At 43.1% G+C, this 12299-nt stretch overlaps 1 protein-coding gene across 2 annotated transcripts in view; it reads right to left on the bottom strand.

Annotated features, from left to right (window-relative positions):
- Cpm (carboxypeptidase M) overlaps positions 1-12299 on the bottom strand; it is a 63971-nt gene extending 51672 nt beyond the window's left edge. For both annotated transcript variants that reach the window (XM_005397485.2, XM_013520938.1), the window contains exon 1: positions 12038-12299. In XM_005397485.2, coding sequence (XP_005397542.1) covers positions 12038-12197 — 160 coding nt within the window. In that variant the 5' untranslated portion in view covers positions 12198-12299. The remainder of the gene's footprint in view (positions 1-12037) is intronic.

The raw sequence follows: 12299 nt of genomic DNA on the forward strand, positions 1-12299 counted from the left end.
TGTCTGTAACTCACTATCATTTGTCTATTTGTTTTCCTGAGAAACTATCTTATAGATAACAATATGTAAAACAATAACCATTGATAATTTCCTACCACTTTGTATGTAATTTGGTAAGCCCCTCCTATTATTATGTTATCTTTCTTTTACTCTTTAAAATAAAAAAAAATAAATGAATTGCTGTAAGATTTGGTTTAATGAACCAAATCTATCAGTTACCAAGGTGTGATTTTGGGTCAGCAATTTTGTCATGTTTAAAATCAACTTGCTTTCACCTATAACACAGAGTTTCTATACAGTTTCGTGTAAGTCTGGAAAGACCTAGCACGATGCCTGACACAATAGATGCTCAAATGCTAGCATCTGCACTTTAATTCTTCCATCCTCTCTGTTCACCAAGTAGCTTACCTAGAAAACAAGACCAGAATTAAGTTTCCCGTCAAGGCTGCTACATATTGTCTCAAAGCAGAGATAATTTAAATCCATATCAACAATATTCCAATATTATTTTTAAGTCCAACTATCTGTTCCTCAATACTGTGGTATTTCTTCTATTTGTTTATTTTTTGAGACAGGGTGTGTGTAGTCCTGGCTGGCCTTGAACTCCGAGCCATCCTCCTGCCTCAGCCTCCTGTGTGCTGGGATTATAGGCATGTGCCATCCCACCTGGCACTACTGAATCATTTCTAATAAATTCCACATGTAACAATGAATTAGCTCTAAAGTTTAACTAAACAGTTTGGTCCAGTTATGGCACATAACCCTGCTGAAGTCACACCTGATGAGATACAGACTCAGTCTTCTTATATACTGCTAAGGGGTAACACCTGACCCATGATCTCCACAGGGCAAAATAATTACTGTTCACTCTGAGTATTCTTAGGAGCTGTCATTATTTTTATACACTTAACATTATATATTATGTTTCACTGGTGCTCTGGTCTACCCACCATGGCATGTCTGAATTTTCTTACTCTGTTGTTATTATTACCTTGTTTCTGAAGTTGCCGCTCTACTGCATTTCTTTAAAAGAATCTCTATTATAATACAAAACTAACTGTAAAATTACCATAAATTTTCCAATCAAGAAAACAAATCTGTCATTTTCCTCTTAGGCATACATCTCTAGGATGGTTATGTCTCCCCTTACATGAAGCAAAAAGGCTTTAACAGGGCGTGCCCGGCCTCCGCGTCCTCCTTCCTCCCCTGCTGCAGCTACACTGGGCTCCCTTCCTTCCTCAAGGTCAAAGTCCTTCGTCCTCAGGCCTGAAGATGCTGCTTACTGTCTTGTCGCCCCTTTCCTCCAGCTGACTTTTCTTTACCCTTCAGGTCTCAGCTACGCCAAGTCTCGTGACCATTCTTTCCCCCAGAGCTGGTCAAGTCCGTACTTACTTACTGGACGTGTCTTACCTCCTGTTCACCCCAACTTCACTGGGGTCAGGACCTTGCCTAGCTTCTTTACCTCCAGATTCTTATGCCAGCACATGCCATGAACTATACTGGACATTTGATAAATGTTTACTGAATAAACTGAACGAAAGGAGAATGTCATTAATTACACTTTGGGCCATATCACTTAGCCTTACAGTTCTGACTTCCAGGAGCATTCAGCAGTAACCATGGCCTTCAGGGGAAAGAGTTAGTGCAGCCAGCCTGCTTCACCCAGTACTTGATTATCTCTGGGAAGACCTGCAGCCACAGCAGTGACACTGAGCCGAGCTCTGAGCACTAAAGTCCCGAAATGTTTGCTGGTTATTCATGTTACTTTCTGCACCGAGCAGTGGGTCAGGATTTATAAGGCAAAAGCACAGCTGAAGTAAACTTGAAGATTCTCGCGCGCCGTTTACTGGGTACCTAGTTAGGGGTCTGCACTCCGGCTGGGTACAGTCTGTCTGGTCACTTAACTGTGAGACTGGCTCTCTTGAAAAACTCTTTGCTTCCAAAACTTTGATCGGCTTATCTGAGTAGAGGCATTTTGCATATGCCTGTAGTTTATAGCTGGAGAGAAACAGGCACCCGCTTAGGACATGTACCCCGAGAAATAGGTGGGATCCCTTCAGAGAAAGGATAAAAAAGCCAAAGTGACCTCTCTAGCTTTGGCCACAGTGTATCTTTATCCTACTGTTCCTGCACTGTGTATTTTGCTGTAATAAATCTCTTCTTTGAGCAGGACTTGGTGCAAAGGAAATGGTTACAGCAGATCACGAGTGGGGGTTCCGGGGCCCCAGAACCGCCCTCCTTCTGAAACAGCCCCCTCCCTGATGGCTGTCACACCACTTTGAGTGTTCCCCAAACTTCACTGCAGATTTTATTTTCACATCCTTTGTTTCTGTTCTCTACCAAACTCTGAATGTTTAAGGACCCTGTAGCTCTCTTCTGGCCTTTGATTTTTTTTTTTTTTTTGGTATCGGGAATCAAACTCAGGACCTTGCACTTGCCAGGCAGGTGCTTATAGCACTGAGCTATATCCCTGGCCATGCATTCTTTCATTTTTTTTTTTCCTTCTGGGCTTATTTCCTCTGTCTCCACTGCTGTGTTTGATTACTTTATTTTATACGTACGTGCTTGTCGTGCACTTGATTACAGAGTTAGGTTATCTGATTAGTCCCACGGGTTCCAATACCGCCTGTATGTTGACGGCTTCAAGTTTATTTCTGTAGTCAACGCTTTCCTCAGAGCTCCACTTACACACCCTACTGCTTCCTAGATACCCTGACCACAGGTGTTCTACGGATTCCAACACGGAGCTGCTGTTGCAGTCAGGTCTGGACTGTCCCCCAGAGCTCACGCGCTGCATGCTTGATGTCCAGTCCAGCAATGCTCAGAGGTGGGGCTTCGGGGAAATGACGGGGTCGTGAGCACTTCGTGAGCACTCCGATCTCTTCAACGGCTTCACCCAGAAATGAGTGCACAACTTAACGGCATCTTGGGAGAAGACAGAAACCTTAGGAGGCGGGGCCTGGTTGGAAGGCACTGGGAGAGGGGCTCGAAGGGCTGCCGCGCCCCTGACCCCTTCCTCGCGCTCGCTACTCCTCACAGCAGTGGCTTTGCTCCACCTGCTCCCGGCCATGACGTTCTGCCTACCGCAGGCTTGGAAGCAACAGAACCAAGTGGCCACAGATAAGACCTCGGGATGAGTGAGCTGTAATCATCTCTTCCTCTTACTTCAGGTATTTTGTTATCAAAGGCTGACTACCTCAGCTGCCCAGGCACAAGGGGTCACCTTTGGCACTTCTCCTCTCCTCACCTCCCCCATCAGCAAGTACTTATGGTTCTATTTCCGAAGCAAATATCTCATCTTTCTACTTCTCCTAACACCGTGTCTCAATCCAAATCACTGTAACGAACATCTGCCTAGATTACCATACTTGGACTCTTCTTGTTTCTGTGCTTGCCCCCTTCTAATGAATTCTCTGTTCAGTAGCCAAATTATCTTTTTAAAACATCATCAGATTACATCACTCTCTGCTCAAAACCCTTTGATGCAAACTCTGCACATTACAACTGATTTATAAGGCCTGTGATCTGTCCCCTGTGCCCCTCTCCAGCTGCCCCAGATACTGCCCTCCCTTGCTCACTGTACTCTGCTTTGTGAGTTTCCTTTCTGCTCTTAAAATGGAGCAAGCCCACTTCGCCCTGAGTGAAGTGCCTTTGCACTTGCACTTTGTGCGATGTGAATTAGGCTACAAGAGCTAGCTCACGCTCACCTTTTGGATCTCCACTCAGATCTGCCCTCTTTTCAGTAGCATGTTCTTCCCAGGCACCATTTTCGAACGAGAACCGCAGTGGTCTCGGCAGTGTGAAATCCATAGTCTCCCCTATCACAGGGAACGTATTCTCAGACGCCCACCCCTTGTGAGGCCTGAAACTTTGGACGGCACCAGATCACATATATGCATATCTATGATAAAGTTTAAGCAGGCATAGAGAAAGATTAACAATAATAAGTAAAATAAAATAATTACAGCAATATATTGAAATCAAATGGCCAGCATCCCTGCTCTTGTGCTTGGGCTACTAAATAAGGACTTCTTAAACACAGCACTGCAGTGCTGTGAGAGTCGATCTGGCTACTAAGTGCCCGAGGCAGGTGGCTTCCACAGTGTGGATACAGTGGACAGAGGGCTGATTGAGATTCCTCGCTGGACAAAGCGGCATGACCTGAGATCCCATCGTGCTACTGAGAATAGCACACAGTTTAAAACTTATGAATTGTTTACTTAGGGAATTTTCCACGAAATACTTTTGGACCACAGTTGACCATGGATAACTGAGATCATGGAAAGTGAAACCACAGATAAAGAAGGACTACTGTATAATGATAAATAAGATCAGATTCTGTCTAGGAGAATTGTTTCTATGGAAGTCTTTATTGCTTTACAGCAGTTATCAAAATCTGCACTTGCTTTTGTTGTTGTTTGCCTCCACCACTAGCATGTGTGAGAAACATCCGGACAGAGACGCTGTTTGCTCGCTTCCCTATCCGTAGCCAGAAGTGCCTGCTATGGAGAGAATGGTGCTCATTTCCAGGCAAGAATCATTTGACTACAGAGTTCTAGTCTAAAAAGTTTGGAAATCTCTACAACTGACATGGTACTGGCTTGGAACTGTACTCTATAAAACATGAAAACATAGCTTATACTTTTAAAAGTATGTGTTTTCAAAGTACGTATTCTCAAAATTCAAAAGATGACTAAATCCTACTAAAATGCTTGTTCAGGATAGAATGTGGCATTTCCTAATTTATCTTTGTGTTTCTTTGCCAATAAAAAGGAGCCCACCAGCAACACAGAAAAAATCAACTAAGCCTATCTCTAGGCTATCTCTGTTACAGTAATATTATTTGATCCCAAAGAACAATAGAAAACATGAAAGATCTTCCCAGTTGAGTACCTTTAACCTAAAATTTAACTCCACGTACATTTGGTATTGTTAGTAAGGTATAAATAAATCTGATTAAAAACAGTAAGAACTCCTGTGGAACTGTCCATGGTAAGTTGATCCTGTGCTTCCCACCTGTCCCTGGATACCTACCTCTTCACAGCAGTGGAAAGACCCCTGTTAAGGGGTTTCAGTGAGCAGGTTCCACTGAGTTACCAACAGGCTGCACAGGACTGAACGTTTAATAAGGACTAAAAGTTAGAGTTGGCTGATCTTTACCAGTGTATTTCTAAAACCTGTGCTTTTCTCAAGCAAGAATAATGAAACACGTCAGGTGCACTCATCTGACATCCACGCACTGCTGAGTATGGAGAAGGAAAACGACACCTGAAATTGAGGGATTTCATATCTTTGCTTAACTCTGAGGGAAAAAGGGTTTTTTCATATGACACTTTTTCCTTCCCTGTCCCTCATCCCACTTTATCTTTTCACTTTTGTTTTTCACTTTTGTTTACAGTCACCTGAACTGCTGTTGCACTGTTCACTGTTCAGATAAAACCAAGGACACTTACATTGTTCAATGTGGGCAGGAGTGGCAGGGGTAAATCTGTGTTTTCTCTTCTCCCTGCTCCCCACCTCTCTCTGCAGTGCTGAGACCTAGGACCTCACGTGTGCTAGGTGAGTGCTCCACCACCACGGGGCTCCACCACCACCAGGCTCAGTCACCACCGGGCTCCACTACCACTGAGCTCCACCACCAGCCCCACTTTCTCTGTTCTTTACACATATCTGGCCAGTACTGGGGTGGGACAGCTAAGGGGAAGGGATGGGGAAGAATCATGTTAGGCTTGTCAGTGATGAACTCAATTACATTTTTTACTGCTTGAAAGACACTAAATTCTCTGAGGCCCCCAGCTGTATTTCAGCGACTTATCTTGCTTGAGCTGAGATAAAACTGTGGCAGTTCAGTTCTACCTAAGTCACCATACTAATTGCTTTAAAATGAGTGTTAGCAAAAAAGGCCATAATGAAAAAAAAAGCCATTTTCTTGCACTAACGTTCTTACAACCATGCAATATATGTAACTATATAAAGATGTATATTAGTTACACACATCACTTGCCATACACAGAATTATATAAAATATACACACTTGCATATTTTACAATAATATACAACAGCTTCTTTAAACTCCTATGTCTCATTAAATAAGTATGGAAAACCTCTTTAGGGTTGTGCCTTACGTTACCTGTTACATATAATAAGCACATACTTGGGCCCAGGGCGCAAAGCAGAGCAAAGGCTGGCTGCTGGCTTCTAGGCGTAAGGAAAATAGAGCTCCGGGAGACGTTAAGAGGAGCGTAAGAGCATTCTGCCTGTGCTCAGGGACAGAGGAAGGCTGCGTGGAGGAGGAGGCAACGCTGAACTGAATTAAACTAAGTTTCAATGAACTGAGTAAATAATCAAATGGTTTTTAATATCCGTTCCTGCTCTAAAAATGTGATGTTACGCTCAATTTCACCTGACCGCATCACTTACGTCAGGGTCTTTAAGCATAGTTCTAGTTTCCCTAGAGACATCCCTATCGGAAGAATTTATAAACCAAATAAGCAACTAGGTGAGAGCTCCTTATTTAAACAGCATGGGACTCCCTTGGCTTCTCCCACGAGGCTGGGCTAGGGTAGAGGCTTCGTGTAGGCAGCACCATCAGCAGGGCCGTGCTGGCCCATGTGAGGCTGCCACCTTCACACTGGGTTGCTCATGACAACTCTGGGAAGCCGGTGAGGAGCGCGTATGTTTGAAGTTGGCAACATTTTTTTTCTTTTGGTGCAGTGGAGATGAAGCCGTCCAGCTGAGCCGGACAAAGGTGTGGATATGAAGGGTCATGGATCAGAATGTTTATGCATTTTAAACACTGGCACCAAGCAGTCCTCAGGAAACAGGGATAAGAAAGTATTTTTGATGTGCAACTTGTGTCTGTTTTATTTTAACGAAGTCAAATTAGGCCTTACGAGTCTCTTAGCAAACTACGATATGACATTTAATTGATATGAAGTTAGGAAGACTGTCATTTGCTTTATACTGGTAGACAAGAAGATTTGGATAGATTTGATTTCCTTTCCCTAACCCAAATGCATGCTGGTATTTGATATAATCTTTTAAAAAATGATTTCACTTTAAGGGTCTTTTAATCTTTTCCGTACTCTTAGAGAAAGGAACATTATAGATAAGTAAACTAAAAGGGGGAAACAGTGTGAATGGCAGCTAGCGTATCTCAAGTCTAGATACTGCAGTCACCAGTTTTTACCTACGGTAGTAGTACACTGTTGATGAGCAGCAAACAGGAACAAAGAACTTTTGCATGTGGATACATAAACTCAAAGTGGGTTATCAGCTCTCTAGGTCCATGATTTTATTTATTTTTTATTATTCTTTTGTTTTTTGAGACAGGGTCTCAGTATATCACTCAGGCTGGTCTTGTGCTCACTATACAGGCCAGGCTGGCCTCAAACTTGCGGCAATCCTGCGTCAGTCTCCTGAGGACTAGAATTCTAGGCTAGCACCACCATGCCCATGATTTTAGAGCAATGGGTCATGCCTCTTTTTTCATGTCAAATATTTTACAACTCCTACTTTACTATGCTGGCATACGATTAATACAAAACACATTCACATAGTTTCAAGAAAACCAATACAATGTTCAAACTGTACATAAAGGAGAAATAAAAAGAAAGTAATTTACATGAAACTTGCTATCAGAATGTAAACCTTGGGGGTGACTCCACCAGAAGACATCATGAGAAAGTCAGAACCTTGTGTCTCTCTCCTGGAGAGCTGCAGAGAACCCAGGTTACAAATGCAGAATGAGTCAGCTCTGTGGGTGCTGGTTGTCAGGATTTTCTGAACGTGAAGTATCTCACATTGAGAGCAAAACAAAATTATAATTTTCCTTCAGTTCACATATAGTTGCATTCCTGCAAAGTTCAGAATATATTAAAACTGTGGGTAAAAAAGTACTTCATGTTTGCACGTACAGTTTGGTTTTAGGCTGAGATATGTGACCTGGTCTTTCACCTGTGGAGGGTATCAGAAAATCTTGGGGGGAAAATCTTTCACTGTGCGTGACCAACCTGTGCATTGCTGACAGGCACATCAAGGGGACACATCAGGAGGGAAAGTCTTCCCCCACAGAGACCTATTAAACGATGGCCTAAAGCTCCCTTTCATGTTTCCAAACCGCCCCCTAGGGGGCGGTACTGTCTTTAATGAGACGTTCTACTCTTATCTCAACAGCTCAAAGGAAAGAGGGCAGCTTGGTGAGTGGGAGTCCACCCACCTGTGCGCATCAGTAAACCTTCTTCTTGTTTTATAGTGGAAGAGCTTTGGCAATGTAGGGAAAAGTCCTAACTCTACACCAAAAGACGGGATTTGAACTGCTTGGGGTGAAGTCATGAGCATCGAAAAGGTACTAGGAAATTTCAGTGGAGATCACTCAGCACAGCAAGGTCTTGGCTGACAGAAAATGCTTGTCAGCTCTCAGAACCCTAAGGGCTGGGGTGCAGAGGGCGTGGCGGGCGGAGGAGCAAGGTAGGGACAAGAACAGAGAAACAGGCGTCAGAGAAAACTTCACAGCAAAAGGCTTGAGGACCCTCTTCGAGGCACAAAATAAACTTTGGTTCCGGCCACACCTCTGGCACCTATGAGAAACGGCCAGCCCAGACTGCACAGCAAGACCTGCTGCCAACAACAACAACGGCAACACCAGCAAAGCTTTGAATATGTGCAAGTGAAGAGAACGCACGAGCAGTAAATTCTCCCTTATGCTTTAAATGCAACGAGAAATAGATGCTACAGCTATCGTTCAAACCACTAATCACAGCATTCATTTGTAACTAGTAAAAGTTGTATAAGTTTTCACATATATTTTTCAAAGGATGATAAATCAATACAGTCTTTTAGAAGGCAATTTGTTTATATGAATTGAATTCTTAAAAACTGTTTTAGATGTAACTTCTTTCTTAGAAACGTGTCAGTAATAATAACAACAGCAGCAGATGTTGGCTGCCACTTAGTACGTGCCAGACACTCCTCTGAAGGCCCAGGGTCGCGCAGTGGGGTCCAGAGCTTGGCCCGGGGCTGGGGGCTGCAGAGCCTGTGCTCAGACTGTTGCTGTCTAGGCTGTGATGGTGCTCACTGTCACCTGGCAAAGTATCGTGACCGTCTCCATTTGTGGCAAACTGTTTCTTTAAAGGGGAAGGGATGTGCTTCGAAGATTGGCAGACCTGAGTTTTAATTTTCCTTCTAATTCTTACCAGCTGTGTGATCTTCTGCAGTTTAATTAACCTCTCTGTGCCTCATTTAACAAGTAGGATAATGCCTACTTTGAGCTTCTGAGACTGAAAGAATGCACTGAAACGCCTACTGCATGGGAAGTACCTGGTAACAGAGACTTATCTATCCCTTTCCCTTTATACCCTTCCTTGTTCAGAAAAAATAAAGATTACACTCGGTAGGGGGTAAGACAAGATTCTTCAAGTAGGTGGTAGGAAATTGTCTGAAACAGCCCTTGGGCTTTGTGTACAGCATGGCAGCTTCCTCGCTGCAGTCAGCCGAACCCCTCTGGTCTGTTAAGGGAAAAAGAGAAAGTGATGGTGGGGGTGAGGGGAGCCCGGCCCGGGAGGTCCACGAGGACACATATTTGAAGGAGTACCTGGCGGTGGAGGAGGAGGAACACCTCTGTTGGCCTCCCATGGCTGCATCCGTGAAGAAACCGTCAGCCTGCCACCCAGCCGAAGGAGCAAGAAGGGCAGCTGCTGCTCCCTTAAACATGGGGGTTAGTGAGTGTGTGAATCGGTGAGTGGTGAGCCTTTTTGGGCTTTTCTTTCTTTCATTTTTTGAGTTGGCTTTCTTGTTTCACCCAGGCTTTTTAAAAAACTATGTCACTAGTTAGTGAGATTTGCTCCAAAAGGTTCAACTGAAATATAGTTAATTCTACTATGGCTGAGACTGCGTAAAAGTGTCCCCTATATGTGTGCTCCACTTCCATGTGGATTTCAAAAATTTCAAAGTAAAAAGTTGGAAAAAATCACAAATTATAATAGAAAGTAACTATCATGATGTGTATCAATAGTTTCATATCATCGTTATTTACAACAAAGATAATCAGAAACTATACCAGTGCCCCAAAGAGGTGAGTGACTAAGAGAATTCATATGATCAAGAGCATGAATGTCACCTTATAGACATATGTGATGAAGTCATATGAAATGGAAAAATGTGTAATTAAAGACTACAATCCACAACCACAGCAATGAGAAAAGGTGTGATACGTATTTACAAAACAACAAGTGCATCTGGCCAATTAGGACAGAAATATGACTTCACTTCTGGGTAAGGTTGCCCAAGTTAAGAAAAATGGATAAATCATACGTCTAACAAATCCCCCTTGCTAAGGAAACAACCTATACCAGAGGGCAGAATGGTGAGGGAAATTGTCTATCTAATGAAAAAGATAGGCAATCACCAATTATCATGCTGATATGCACGTTCCTTTCCTTTGATTTCATTTGAGGTAGATCAGAATACCCAGCGCATGTTTGGGAACCATCTTTCACAAATACTTTGTGTTTGGAAATATAAAAACTTTCCAAAATCATTTAGTATTCAAAATTAATAATATCCTCATCATCTTGTGGTTTAAATGATGACTGAATAATAGCTCAAGCTAGCTGTGTCCTGCATTTCCTTTATTAATATAATTAGTATTCTTAGATTTTATAAAACTGCTACACTCTAACTGTAGGGGGAAAAGATTTCAAAAGATTGAATACATGTACTGATTCAAGATATGATTTCTCACACAGCCAACCTCTGTAATTTTGGATTACAGAGCAATATAGAGGAATTCTGGCACGAGTTCTTTGGCAATATTGTTTAAAAATAAAGGTACTCTGATGCACAGCTCAGATTTTTTATTTTGCTTTGCATCCTAATATTTTCTACTTAATATAGAATCATGATCTTATTTTAAAAAGGAAAGATTACTTAAGAATGTGGTGATTAAGACTCTTTTTTTTTTTAGAGGAAAAGGAGGATTTATTTCCAGGATTTTAAATAGACATCAAACCAGCTGAACTCATGTCCAAAGTGCTGGACGCTGGAACAAAGGAAAGGTTCTAGTTTTATACTCTTGGCTGAGCGGGCTAGTCTTTAGAAACTGGGGGAGGGGCAAACAAGGTACAGAACCAAGACAAAGCAATTAATAACTTAGCCTTGAAAGAAAAGTCAACGCAGAGCTAAAGTCCAGGTAGAGTGTGAACAAACCTCACAATGTTAAGATCCAAATTGCATAAACTTTATGAAACTTTTAACTCCAGCATTAAGTTTTCTAGCACTGTGTTTAGGGGTCTTAATGTAATAAAAGAGAATTAAGCAATAATATCTGATAAAATTTTTTGCCTTGTCTAAAATGATCTTGGTGGTAATCCTGGCTATAAAATTCACTGGGTGAGTTTGAACAAAAAGTTTTCCTATGGTTCAGATTTGCTGTCCCCCCAAATGAGAAAAAATATGGTTTCTTTTTTTTATACATGTGGTTTCTAAATTTTTAAAAAGACAAACATAAAAATGCTAGGTAGAGTACCAATCACTGCTCACATACACACTGCCCAGAAACTGTTCTCTTCAAATGGGTGCGCTTTAAAGGCAACCTTTAGTCACACAGCGACTTCTCCCCCGCAGCAGTTCAAGCCTTGGGGCTAATTATTGATGACACAGAAATTTCACTAACAAAACTGCATTATTTTAGCGTGAAAATGACTCAAAAATTATACTAACAGTGAAAATCATATTTAAAGAAGCCAACGACAACAACAAAAAGCCCCCATACTTCCACGGGAGACTTTTATCTTGAAAAGGAACTAAAACACACATCCTAGATAAACAATGTTTGTAAGATTTAAAAGGGCAGGATTCCAATAATGCAAAGGAGTCGGTGACCCTGAACTAGAATGAAGTTAAGTAAAATTCAGTTCCTCTCCCTCCTCTCCTGACAACAGAATGGAAGAGCAAACAAAACCAGGAAACAAGCAGCGCACACGGCAGTGCCCGCCCGCCCGGCGCGCGGGGCGTGGGAACCTGCGCGCGCGGGCCCTACCTCGGACGGACTTCCCCACGCTGTGCAGGTGAGTGATGGAGCTGTAGTTCCGGGCAACGCTCTTCAGGAACGCCTCCATGCCCTCCTGGTGGTGGTACCTGAAATCCAGCGCCGCCGCCAGAGGCAGCAGCAGCGCCGGCCACAGGCGCGCGAGGTCCATGTCCCGCGGGGGGCGAGAGCGCAGTGAGGCCGCGCCCCGCTGCCCGAGGAGGTGCGGCTGCAAGCGGCCCCTTCGGACGCTGAGCGCGCCCCGAGACCGGCC

Source organism: Chinchilla lanigera, unplaced genomic scaffold (genome assembly GCF_000276665.1).
Source record: "Chinchilla lanigera isolate Chin_1 unplaced genomic scaffold, ChiLan1.0 scaffold00057, whole genome shotgun sequence".
In the NCBI taxonomy this organism is placed as follows: Eukaryota; Metazoa; Chordata; class Mammalia; order Rodentia; family Chinchillidae; genus Chinchilla; species Chinchilla lanigera.